Source organism: Larus michahellis, chromosome 2 (genome assembly GCF_964199755.1).
Source record: "Larus michahellis chromosome 2, bLarMic1.1, whole genome shotgun sequence".
In the NCBI taxonomy this organism is placed as follows: Eukaryota; Metazoa; Chordata; class Aves; order Charadriiformes; family Laridae; genus Larus; species Larus michahellis.
In genome coordinates, this window is record NC_133897.1 from 55322186 (window position 1) to 55336015 (window position 13830).

Here is a 13830-nt window from a genome sequence, read left to right on the forward strand (position 1 = left end):
TGTCACTCACAATGGATTCACACCCCACGCCAGGAAAAGGAGAAATCATCTTAACTGTCTGTGAACGCACGAACTGTCATGTTTCGCATCTGCCCTGATAAACTGCAAAGATGTCTGCTTGCTTTTAAACAAATCCAAACAAATTCAGGCAGAACCAAACAAATGGAAAGAAAAAGCTGGCCTGGTCTTTACCAAAAGTGACAAACAATAACCAGTCCTTTCTGGAGATACTTCAAGTAGTAAGTATTAGAGCTGCTACAAAGAGGTGGCTTAGATTCAAAACCTGAAACCATCCATAGGTTTTACACACTTCGTTTAATTTAGTTACTCCAGCCCATGTACCCTTTTCTAGCATAACCTTACTGCCATCTACAGTACACATTAAGCAGAAAGCATGCTCTTGGCAAAAACAAACAATAAAGCAACAGAAAATCCTACTAGTGTTACTTGTAGGCTGGGGAATTACACCTGTTATTGTGAAGTTATTTCTTGCCATGTGACAGCACTGTCAAGTCCTCTATTCAATCTCGAGTATTTCAAGTCTCTGTCACTGGCACACACAACTTGCTTTACCTGTCATGCCGAGTTTAAAGCCCTTAAAAATCACAGATAAGACACATCTGACAACACTGGCATAAAATTGCATTCTTCAAGCACTCACACAAACTGAAAACTTCAAAGTGATTTCAAAGTGTTGAAGTAACATCACACAATAAATTATTGTCTCTTTTTCTGATGCTGTTTTCTTCACATTCAAAGGCTGATCACTGAATTACTGGATTTTATATTTTTCTAAACTCCAAAAGTATAAACATCTAGCCAACATTTCCTGCAACACTATCCTGTGGCTATCTCTCTAGGGTGCCAATTATCAGTATGTTTGAAGAGTGACGATACTACAAAATAAAATTTAATCCACAGTTGGGAAAAAGCAAAGCTAATCAGAGGGCAAGCAATATCACTGCCTTTGTTACACTCACTGTTGGGTAAATGTCTAAAGCATTTTTGTCATGCCCAGCGAAGCTTGTTCTCCCAATCAAATAAAAAGAGAATTAGTTTGAAATGTGGACTGTAGAAGAATGCTTATGTTTTGTATATTTTTTTAAAACCCCCTTTTCCCATTCACATCAGCCATTAAGAAAAAAGAAAAAATTGTTCAGAACACAGTTACACACTGCTGTAAAAAAGCGCCATTATGTCTTGATTTACAATAGTGTTTCGAGACTATAACTGAGCTAGGAATAGAGGTTTGTCAACAGCAATGTTCAAACAGAATCCAAAACTATATCAGAGACTTTTGCCACTTGTTATACAATTTTTTAATTAAGTTTCTCTAGTGCATACTGAGGTACTAAGTTGCAAACAAAAAGTATTGATTTTTATCCATATGGCTGTGCTGACAAATGTCTTCTAATGGAGGTTACTGACCACAGTAAAAACCAACAGGTAAAAAGAAAGGAGAGTGAAGTAAGTACTGACACAGGTGTAACTAAGAAATAAAATGAAATTTAAGAACCACTGAAGAAATCTCCCATTGAACACGGCTTTGACAAGATACTTCAGCCTTGGTGTCTAAATCACAAGTTGTCTTTTCCTCTATTATACAGTTTCTTCATCTACTGTAAGCACTATCCAGCCACACCTGACGAACAGTCTAGACTTACACCATGAATCTCTTATTGCTACATCTCTTCAATCTAGGCAGAGGTTCCAAGCCATTCACCTCATGGCCCTTCAGAAAGAATTAACTTACTCTTCTCCTCACCTTTTTTGGGTGTATGCCTCTTGGGCACTTCTCCCCATCTCATGAACAGTACCACAGCTAGAAAAATATGCAGCAAAGCAGGGCCAGGAACCTCACCCCAAGGAAGATGCCCCAGTCAGCAGAGCAGCAACACCCCCAATCTCTGCAAAGTAGTGCTGCCGAGACTTGAAGCATAGAGTGTTTTCCCATGCAGAGATCAATCACCGGTTATTAAGTGCATCTCGCTTTACTACTGCCAAGGAGGCAGGAAAAAATACTTTGCACTTGGGTTTGCATGGCACTGGATAATTCTGGCAAGCCACCAGCTTCAAGAGGATGCACCGTTTCCTTCCTCCCAATTAAAGGACCCTTGCCACAGTACAGAGGGGTCATGAACAGATATTGTGTATCAGCTTTTCTGTAGAGGACTGGCAAACTGCCACCAGCTGGGTCCCCCTGTGAGGAAAAGGCATGTTTGGAAAGCAGCCACGTGCCCTGCCTGTAGTTAAAGGAGAAACTGCGTATTTAGGAGGAAGGATGATAGTATGGCTAAGGTAAGCTCACGAGGACTCCAGTGACCTGGCTTTGATTATTCAGTCTTCCATTGAGCTTTTGAGAAGCAAATTCCTTAACTTTCCTGTAATGTGGGTCCTCATTTGCTCAATGAAACATATACAAGAAAATAAATACATATGCTTCAAACATCATCACTCTAGAAGTGGCTGGTGTGTGTGTGTACGTATACATACAATATATACTTGTGATATATATACAGTGCTATATGCAGCTGGGGAACGAAGGCAAAGAGAAGTTCAGCACCTTGCTCAAAGGTAAGTTCTCCTCTACAAACGCTTTGTTTAGTTACAATGAAGAACTTAATACCTAGCATCTCTATCTATCTGATCCCAATGTATTGCAACAGAGAGACATCGCTATGGCAGAAAAGAACTAGCAATGCACACAGAATGTCACGTAACTTTTGAGTTACTTTCATATAGCCTGGCTAACTGACTTAATGTATTAGCGTTGTTGGTACCTAGGGTGAAGGAAGATCTGTAGTCCTCCATAGGATTTCAGAAGGAAATTTATTTTACATGCTGTAGTAGTAGAACAAGCATAGTTTTTACACGTACATTTTATTAGGCAGTTATTTTGTAATATTGAAATAATAAGAAAAACTAAGTGCTGCTTTTTTTCTTTTTTTGCTGAGAACAGTCAGTCAGTTCATAAACTTAGCTCAAGCAGTCATTAAATAAACTATTAAAATATTAATTTAACACAATGCTTTATGTCTGTGTCAAAGGCCAAATTTTCAAAAACAGTTACTAAGGCTAAGCACCTCAAAGAGTAGATACACAAATTCAGACGAGCAGCATGTATGCAAAAGAGACATTTAGGTCTGCGAAAGAGATAACTGCACACAGAGATGGACATGAACACAGACAATCTAATTTAGTACTTTTTTTTTTTTGATACAATACGCCTTGCTATTGTCACTGATGCTAGAGTGTCACCTCATGCTAAATATGAAGGCCAGTCATCAATAATTTGTTCCTCTAACCACTTCTCATGTAACTATTCTCCCAGGAGTCGTTCAGTTGGCTCAATGGACCTACTTGCTAATGAGGTGAATAAAGCTGGTGGTTCTGGTGTGTACCCTTGGAATATCTTTACCACATAGGTAAGATCTAGTTTGCCTCAAACAGGATTCATTCATCTAGAATCTGATTAATTTGTGCATACATAACATATTTTTATTTAGCACTGGAACAGGCTGCCCAGGGAGGTTGTGGAGTCCCCTTCTCTGGAGATTTTCAAGACCCGCCTGGATGCAGCCCTGAGGGATGTGCTTTAGGCAATCCTGCTCTAGCAGGGGAGTTGGACTAGATGATCTCTAGAGGTCCCTTCCAACTCTGAAGATTCCGTGATTCCGTGACTTAGTAATTACTGTACTTTAGAAATGAAGAAAAATTCAATGACTGGACTTTGAAGATCTTTCAGTGCTGAGTTCTGCTAACTTGAGTTTAATGAAAGCCTGAACTTCTTGCAGGATGGTAACTGTGTACAGTAACTTGCACTACAGATGTTACCAGCGTACTTGTAAGTGTAATCAAAAAGCAAATTAGCCAACCTTAAAGCTTATACACACTTCCAAATAGTTTAAATATTTTTTCCTATTGCAAAAATTTACTAAGTAGTTTATTCTTTAAAAAGTCATAGAATTAACACAACCATCATCCAAAGTTCATCTCTGATTATCAGTCTCAAAAATTAGAAAGAACACAATGTCTACTGCAGATATGTCTGGACAAATTACTAGATACTGATTTCTTACATCTCAGCAGGGAATAGGACAGTAGTTAGATATATCATTCCTGTAAGTGCAATTAATTTAAGACACATGTCAATCCATATTTTCCATTTCCTCTTCAAAGAAAAAAAAAAGAAAAACTACTGAAGTATTTCTGGCTTTGTTTGAAAACCAGAGAGTAAACATTAAATACTATTTCTGGAATCAATAAAAAGTAGCTTTACAATTGTATTTTGATACATTTGACCTGCCAAAAATATTTGAATGAAAGTTGTACTATGTTCATAATTATCAGAATAAATTACTTTCATGGGTTTAGCCAAACCAGGAGGAAATGGCTATGGCTGGTAAGTCATAACACAGCACTTCCCACTGTGACACCAAGCTTAAAGACAGAATTCAGACTATGCAAGTCACATTTTCTCTGTTCTTGGCATTTGGGTCTAAGGGATGCTGTCAACTTCCAATAAATACACATGTTGTGTTCCAGCAGTGGGGAACCTTGGAACCTTAGGTACTTATTTGCAATTTTTCAGTCTACACACATATTCCTTTTCTGGTTTGGGCTCCTCAAAATGGTGGTTATCTTTCTTCTTTTCAGAAAGATGTTCTGAACCACAACCTGACCTCTCTCTTGCCAATGGATTCAATTTGTTTGCATGGTGCCAGGATGAGAGCAACATAGCCACAATGGCTGTGATGTTCTCAAAGTGCCCTGGCATGCACAGCTCCCATTTGGAGGACACTGAGAACAGACAGAATGCTCAGCCACAACATTTTTACTATACATTTACGTAGCTCATTTTATCCAGAAAGATAACAAAAGCATTTCACAAGTACTGGACTCACACCACCACTGAAATGTTGCCAACCTTGGTCTTGAGGGTGGTGAACAAATATTACACGGCAGCCAGAGAACTCACTGGGGAAGGCAGTGTTTTGGCTACAAGAGCAGCATTAACTATTTACTTGTGTAAGAACAAGTAAAAGATGTCCAAACACAATCTTCTCTAACATCTAGTGAGAATTCAAAAAGAACAGCAAATCACCCAAATAATCTACTGTAGAAAACCCAACATTTGAGCCAGTGTTGCCAGAATACAAACCCTTCTGGTCTTGGGAAGCCAAGGGTCTACAAACATTTTGTGATTCTCACTTGGGTCCAAGAAAAGGAAACATAGCAAAACACAGTTTTGTCTGTTCTTTAAGAACATAAGCAGACTTCAAATGATCCACCTAACTTCTGTCCAGTGAAAACATCATTATTTATACAGACAACCAAGCATTTTCACTGCCCCCATTCCCTCAAGATTTCCTAGCTGCTATACATAATGAAGATCCATCCATGTATGGGAGATAATACGAGTTTGGTTTTGAATCATAGAAGCTAATTATCACCTGACTGCATTTTTATTAATTATAACAGGGTAGTACAGAAAAAGCCCAATTCTAGGCCTACTGAGGCTAGAATCTGTGTCAAAAAAAAGTAGTATCCTTGAGAAACCTATATATGAGACAGCAAGTTAACAACCTACTTGAAGCAATTAGATAAATGGGTAACGAAAGTAACAAAATGAAAAGCTTATCAGAAAAACTCTACAGAATGCAATGATTTGAGGACTACAGAAAGGAGAATTTCAGAGAACACAAATGAAGTTGTGGTTTTGATGGACAGACAGGACAGGTATGGGCTATGTAGTTCCTGCAGGCAGGGATCATATTTTTATAAGTGAGACAAGCTGAAAAATGAGAGGACTAAGTTAGGCAGGAACTTGGAAGAAAGCGTGAGAAACTAGTGTTGATATAGTTTTAAACTGAGGAGAAATGGTGGAGAAGAATAAAAAAAAATAAAAAGAAAGAAAAAGGAGAAGTATAGACCTTCCCTTTAAAATTCAGAGGCAGCTGATGCATCACGTCCACAAGGAAGACCTTTCAATCTGTGAAACCCACCCTTCCCATCACTAGCCCCTAGTAAGTGCTCTCACAGCAAGTTGAGCCAACTGCCCTGCTTACCTGAACATCAATTACAATTCTTAATTTTAAAGCATCACCGTAGTAAATAATAGTTTATTTCTTGGAATTATATGTACAGAAAGAAGCAGCGTGTGAACTCTGAAATGAAACACCCCTCAGTTTCAACACGTTTCTCTGTTCCCACCCCTAAACCCAACATTTGAAGTTATACAGCTGTGATAATGGGTGGGTTACACCCACCTGGGAGACTTTTTTAATTGAAAAGTGTTCTTCCTGGAAAGATTATGTATATATAAATAGATTATAGATATATATAGATTAGAGAGAGAGAGAGAGAGAGAAGCCAGACTTCTCCCCTACACTGAGGTTTTGTGCCATAACTGTATGTGCCTATGTACCTCTGGGGAAGGGGGGGAGGGAGGGGAAGAAAAAAGCAGTTTTATTTCATTGCAGAGCTACTACTCCAAAAGCTGGCCACCAGGAAAGGGGGTCAGTACAAGGACTGGCCAGGAAATGGTGGTTAGCCTCTGCCACCTGAGCTGTAGATAAAAGCGAGAGAAAATGTTTTTGGGCTTGTAACACAGGATACAGAGCAACCACTGGCAAAGAATAAGTGCAGAGGGTTTTTTTTGTTGTTTTTTTTTTTTTCCCCCGCCTCTGCTGGAAAATCGTTAGCTGTATGTTTTGGCCCATTGTAAAAAGACTTAATGTTTGAGGCCCTAAGTAAGGGAAAGTGTCTCCTTCCAAAAATGGGAAAACAGTAGTTTTTGCTACATAGGTGAATTTCAAGTTAGCTTTTGCCTTGGTTAGCTTCAGATATTTTCTGAATGCTGAAACAATATGTGAGGCAATAGCAACTACTGCATGTAAGGGAATACAAATTTTTTTTCAACAACACTTGTGCAGTCACAGAAAAAAGTCATAAGGCTTCTCCAAGCAAGAAGCCCAAACGCACCTTTGAAAAACCTGCTTGGGTTTGTCCAGCTTTTTTAAAAGAGCTTCATATTTCATAAACAAAGCTTTATATTTCAAAGACTGTCCTTTAAAGCAGTGTTAGCAAAAAGCTGCATCCACGCATACAGCCTCTGCTGAAATGATGATTTTGCAAGTCCAGCACTTGGTAGGATTCATGCTCCCTACTGGAAAAAGTCAGTCGAAAGCCTGCACTAACTCAGCTCAGCAGACAGAAGAATATTCACAATACTTTTCCTAAAAACTAAAAAAAAAAAAAAAAAAAAAAAAAAAAAAAAAAGTCTTCAAACTCTCATTTTAAAACAAAGGCAAAAACATTCTGTATAGCACATACTGAAGGAGCAGGAACCCTCCGGCTAATGAAAAACAACACATGTGGGTGCTATTCTGCTTGTCCTTCTCCTTTCTGCAATCCCATCAAAAATCCAGGGTTTGAAGCAGAAGAGTATCTTATTACATAAGGGACACCCAGAGACCAATTCTTTTCCCCTGGAATCCAAGAGCTATAAAACAGTGCTAAAAATCTCATTTTAGACAAGTCAGAGCTTGGATACCACATAGACAGGCTCAGTTCAGAAAGAAGCTTAATATCTACGTAAGTAAGTTTAGATAAAAAGTCCAGCTCCTGTGTTAAACGTGCCACAAAGAAACAAAATAATGTTACTGCAACAAATATAAAATCTTTGTTTTGCAAACCACTTCCACAACTGGCTCCACAGATCACTCCGCTGCCCAAATGTCCAATCTGGTACTTGCTTACACATCCCCTCTTTGCTATCCTTTTGGCATAAACCATTTTTTTTTTTTTCCGTGCACTTTTATCTAAAATAATATGGATTGAATAATTCACTCTACAACTCAAGCCAGTTCAAATACAGAAACTTCAGTCCACAGCATTGTAAAGCACTACTATTATTAATAGATTATTTATTGTGTTATAATATATCATGCTTCAGTTTTTCATTTGCACGGTGTATGCCAATTTTCCCCTGGTTTCCGCATGCATAAATCCACTATGGCTGAGGGGACCTTGTCCCTGTGCATGGCTGCAGTCCTGACAGCTGAGGGAAGCATCTGTGGGACAGCACTCCCCAAAATAATCCATCTGCGACCGCCTTTCCCTTCTGAATTGTTGCCAGTGCTTGTGAAACCACGGGCTCGTCTAGCACGCGGGTAGTTGGCCTGAAGGAAAGCGACCTCCTCCACTGCTCTGCTCTCCACAAGCATCTGGAGGCCACCAAAGAGGTGCAGGCCAATCTCCACAGTAAAAAGCAAGATGTATTGCTGTGGGCAACAGCACGAGAGCCCCTCCTGCTCCTCTCGCACAGGGCAGACCACAGGCGAGGCGCGAGTGGGGAGAGCGAGCTGCGCTGCAGAGGAACCGCCAAGAGTGGGAGCACGTCCCCATGGATGCCTGCAGAAAGGCATCCAGAGTGGATCAACAAGATACGAACAGCCACAAGCGTCAGCGTAAAACTGGGCTATCCAACCAAACAGGCAAAAGTGGGGCGACTCTTGCCGGTCTGCACGGCATCTCGTGGAAGTCAGGGAAAAGCTGGTCATTCCCTCTGAAACTGTATGCACTGAAACCAGAGGAAGCATGGTGTCTACGTGAAATACTGAAGTAAACAGAGAAGCAAAGCCAGTCTAAAACTGATCGAACTCACGCTAAGAAGTTTCTTATGTGTGTATAAACGTGGCTGTGGTCTTGCATATGAATAAATAAGCTTTTATTTAAAGTGAAACAACCAGGCATTTAATAGCACTTCCATTAACATGGATCCTCCAACTTGTGCAATTTTAGGTCTACAAATAATGAAAGAATTACCATCCTCATCTTATTGTATGCACAGTGACCTTATTCTGATACAAAATAGGTTTTTGGGCCGCAATATCCCTGAGATCTCACTCCTGCTAACACCATTAACTCTAGCACTGTGTGTAACGTGAAATATTTACATGTATTCTAGTATTTTCCTGCACCTTTAAGGAGCTGCTTGTTCCATCTACAAAATACCGGCGTGTCCAAGGATTTTTCTGTTGTGTTGCCCCACTCGTGGCGCAGTCGTGTACACAGTGAGAGCGTACCTTCCGCATCGGGCTGAGACACAGTCGCTGCCAGCAAGCCCTGCGCTGCTGCCAGTGCTTAGTTGCCTTATATTGAGTTTGCTCCAGCTCCTGCTCTGTTTTGTGTAAACAGCTGCCTTCCAGGACCACAATTTAGCTCTAATTAATTTCTTAATAAAAATATAATTTAGTTTATACTCTAGTCCTGAAATTTGGTTAATTTCTAGTTCTCTCTAGGGGTTCTAAGATGCCCAAAACTCCATCTAATTCAAATCTGTTCTTTCATTCCACAGTTAAGAGATTAAACCACTTCTAAAATAGTTTTTTTTTCGACTCCTTCACACACAAAATTTAGGAGTGGCTGTAGGATATACTTGGCCAATTTTGTCTAACAAATATTTACAATCAGACAATTAAGATTCCTCTGTAGGACTGCAACTTTCCCATGTCAGTTTTATCTCAGACAACTTTAATATTGCCAATAACTTTAATAAATATAGCAACTAGTGAGTGCAAAGTATTACTTATGTATATTTATGTTCCAAACTAAGGCTTAAATGAAAATACTGGCTGATACTAGCAGCTACACACTTTTAATCACTTCTCTCGAAAACAAAACCTTAAGTTATTGGTTCCTTGAGTAATCACGCAACTCCATGGATAAAGCACTGGAGTGCAGCTGGCAAAGCCTGGCTTTTACTGCCATCTCTGCCACAGGACTCTGGGCAAGGCATCCCACCTTGCTTTGCCTCAGCACTTCAACATCCACAGGCAGAAAGGGCTATATAAGCCTGGTGTTAGTTTGAATTATTTGCTGCTGTCACTTAGAATTTCCCTCAAGGCTTTCATGCACCAAAATGGCAGCTTCTTCATGTGTACTTGAATGATCCCTATAAAATTTAAAAGAGCTCAAGTCTCAAGATTAAGCCAGGAAGCAAAGGGCTGTAATAATTCTAGTAGAGACCAAGAATTGAACTTGTGTCAGATTCTTACGGAGACTCACAGAAAGGTGCTACTCCTTGTACCTTACACATTTTCAAACAGTTCATTTAGTGCCTTTTTACCTTCAGGAAACAAGCCATATGAAATCAGTCATATAACTATCAGCAGCAGTAACTCCTATTTCAAATCTGTGTGTCATTGGGACATAAACCCTGGGCCTCTTCCAACCTCACATTTTTCCATTCTCATGGTTACTCTGCCAGCTTAATTGCACAGACTTTTTTTTTTTCCTCTTCACTCTTTCTGCCACGGAAAGCAAAAGCATTTCCCTCACGCCAGAAAAACAGAAGTTACGAGACATGCTAGACTGTGGTCAAACATATTGTTTTCCAAACGGAAAACACAGCCAATTTTGACCTGGTCAGTATATGCTTAAAAATCTTTAAAACTGACTATAAAAATACTTTAAATCTATAACCCATATAAATTTTATATAATCTATGAAGTAGATGAACACAGCTACACACATCTGTATAATCTATAAGAATTGCACGGCCAGTTTTTGGCCTAAGTTTGTAAATCCATTTTACAGCCTCGGGACCTGCAGCGATATGTCCTTTCGCAGCACATCGGGGCTGCGACCTCCAGTCCCAGCACAGCCGGCGAGCAGAGCCTGCAGCGCACATGCTGCTAAACAGTGCGAATCGGGCTGCTGGACCTCCGCCACGGGAAGCAAAATAAGGTTGGACTTGTTCCCATGTGTGCGTTTGAGATTTACTTCTCTCAAAGACAGTCCCTGACCTTGACCGTGGCCTTTTAAATTTATGGATCGGTAACAGGGAACTGAGGAATGAAAACACTTGAAGCTCCCCTTACCCTTCATATTTACCACACCAGATGGCTGCTGCTAAGTGTCAGCATCAGCCCAGTTTTACAATGTAATAGGGCCTGGGTACAAGAATTGTATCTTATCAGAGATGGCGTGAAGGCTGGCTTTTAACAGGTCCTGGTGCTTCTTCCTCTGGTAAGGCACTTTACTCATCTGGAACTCTATCTTTGAGGGATCTGAAGAATTTATTGCCGGATACTCCTCTCCCACAGGCGTTTACCTCTTGAAAACAGTAGCTACTTGACTGGTTTTTGCTAGGCATTCACCCAATTTTTTAGCTGGTCAAGCAAAGCTGACCTGATTTTCAGGAAACCCTGTTGAAATCAGTGAGCCTCAGTCATCAGAAAACCACACAGATGTACCGAGTATCTAAATGTGAGATAACAGCAGGTTTCTAAGAGGGATCCTCCTTTGTCCTGAAATGGTATCAGAGTTTTCAACTTTTAATAACCAGACCCCCCCAAAAAAACCCCACTTTTCCACTTCTTCTACATCATGAGTATCTCCCTGTCCCTCAGAAAAGCCTGGATATGGAAATATTTTTGCTGGTCGATGGCTTCTGTAGTGGACCAGCCAATTATTTAGTTCCTAAAGCAAATGGATGTTAAATGCAAGGATAAATTTAAGCTTTTTTTTTTCCTGGGTCTAGCCTTGGTGTTTATGTTGCATCTGTTAGCTTACCTTCCATAGGAGCACAGCCAGCAACAGGAAGATGAGAATTCCCACCAGCAAACTGATGGCAATGATCCATCCGACAACATACCCACGAGGCTCCAGATTGTGCAAAGCCTCAAAGACCACCTACAAAGCAATTAGAAAAAGATCTTTTTATGATTGGAAGTTGTATTGTTTTCTCTTGTACTCATCTTATTAAACACATTGCATGGTGGCCTCACTGATCATATTTCATCTGTCAAACAAATATGGAATGCGTCCTTAATTTCGTGCTTTCCATCTATTTTTCGCAAGGGATTTAAAGCTTTCAAGTGGAATTTGAGTAGCCATGCGTTGGATCCAAAGTATATCAGCTTCCACTCTGAAATAATTCTTACCCTGCCAAGCCCCCACTCCACCCCAGACACTGAGCTGGTTCTGGTGCTGGGCCACCAAAGGTGCACAAAAGTTTGCATGAAAAAACTCCATCCCTTGGATTGGTAGGGATTACCATGACATCTCACGTAGTTTGTCTTACTCATCATACTCCTGGCCCTGCCAAACACCCCGATGCTTCACATGAGACACTCGTGTATGCTTAGCTTGTGAACTTTTTTTTCACAAAAAATGGGACAACTTGCATATATCCCCATTGAATACAAATCGTTCCTGCTGTGCTTCACAAGACACATTGTGTGAAAGAGGGAAGGGCACATGCAGTCATGGGTTCTTCTGAGAACGCAGAGAGCAATCCCCTGCTGTTCTCGTCTCTCTTTTTGTATGGCATGTATGGCAGGGAAATACATCCTACAAAGAGCTTTCCTTAACTGTCTGTCTTAAGAAGAAAATGGGAGCAAATTATACCGCTCGTATACACTGCAAATTTCCAGTCTCTTATTTCAATCAAAACCAGCTCCTCAGTGGAAAACTCAAAAACAGTTCTCCTCAGAGAGGGCTATTTCTATGTTAACTATTGCAATTTAATATCCAGCAAATGCAGAGAGACAGCAGGGATTTTTTTAAAGGTAATACGTTTGCTTTGTCTGGCTTTGTTTCGGAAGGCAAAGTAGTGAGTTTTCCTCCCTCCTTCACAAACCACTTTCATCATCTTTGCTTAAAAATGCCAAAACCCTTTCATAAATATAAATTGTTAAATCAATCTTTGAAACAAAACAAAAAAAAAATCGGTAGTTAAAAGTGGGTGAAAATCCCGGAGTTAAGAGTCAGATACAATTATGCAACCCCAAAATACACATCTTTAAGAGGCTCATGGAAGACCCACGAAATACCTCTACTGACTGATGACACCGTTCGAACAGTGTCATTTGTGAGACAGCAAAGGGTGCTCAATAGCATACAACCCACATGGATGTTGAAGGTGGGCATTCAGGTAAAAGGCTGCAACAGCGAGGTGATGGCAGCACTGGAACAGGGGCCAAAGAGGCTCTGGGTTCTCCATCCTTGCAGGTTTCCAAGCCTCAGACAAAGCCATGGGGATACTGAGCCAGTACAGGCAACAGACCTGCTTTGAGTGGGAAATGAGACAGGACAGACTCCCAGGATCCCACTAACGAACATTTCTCTGTTTCAATAACCATATGCAGCCTCAGCAAACACCCACACATATTACAGGCATAGATGACAGAAAGCAGGTGAATAGAGCTATATTTTGTCACCATGTTCCCATAAAGAAGTACTCAAAGATCCTTCATCGCAGTTTCACAGGTTAATGCTGATTAAGACCACAGCTTTTCCGGAGGAGGAATTTGAACACAGATGATTTACATGCACTTTTTGTTCCTATTGATGAGATATTATCAGGTGTTTGATGACAACGAGACATGAAAACATAACAAGTGGACAGGAACAAAGCTATACATAGATAGCATTATCCAAACATATTCCCATAACTAGTATCACAATGCTTAAAATAGCTCTCGAACATAGACCAGTTCTTCACCCCAAAAAAAAGAATAATTTTAGCATTTCAGACATTAGCACAAAGCCTTTGTCAGACTTTTTAAGACATCTTGCTGAACAGAGAAAGTTTCCTAAGCAGCAGTTTCCCTCATAGCCAAGACTAGTGTAAGGGAAATACCAGACAGAGAGATCAAAGACAAATCTTGTGCCTTCCTCGTATTTCTGAGCCAGCTTGGAAAGATGATCTGATGTGGCAGTCCATTTCTCATGGAGGCTATGGTTAGCATACATCTTGCGCACACAAGTCAGATGACTATTTCTTAGACGATAAGGCACTAACATTATTTTCCTTTCTGA

The 13830-nt window shown here is 40.3% G+C and overlaps 1 protein-coding gene across 1 annotated transcript in view; it reads right to left on the reverse strand.

Moving 5' to 3' along the window:
* ITGA9 (integrin subunit alpha 9) overlaps positions 1-13830 on the reverse strand; it is a 228803-nt gene that overhangs the window by 5346 nt on the left and 209627 nt on the right. The window contains exon 27 of the mRNA XM_074575530.1: positions 11581-11700. Within this exon, the coding sequence (XP_074431631.1) occupies positions 11581-11700 (120 nt within the window). The remainder of the gene's footprint in view (positions 1-11580; positions 11701-13830) is intronic.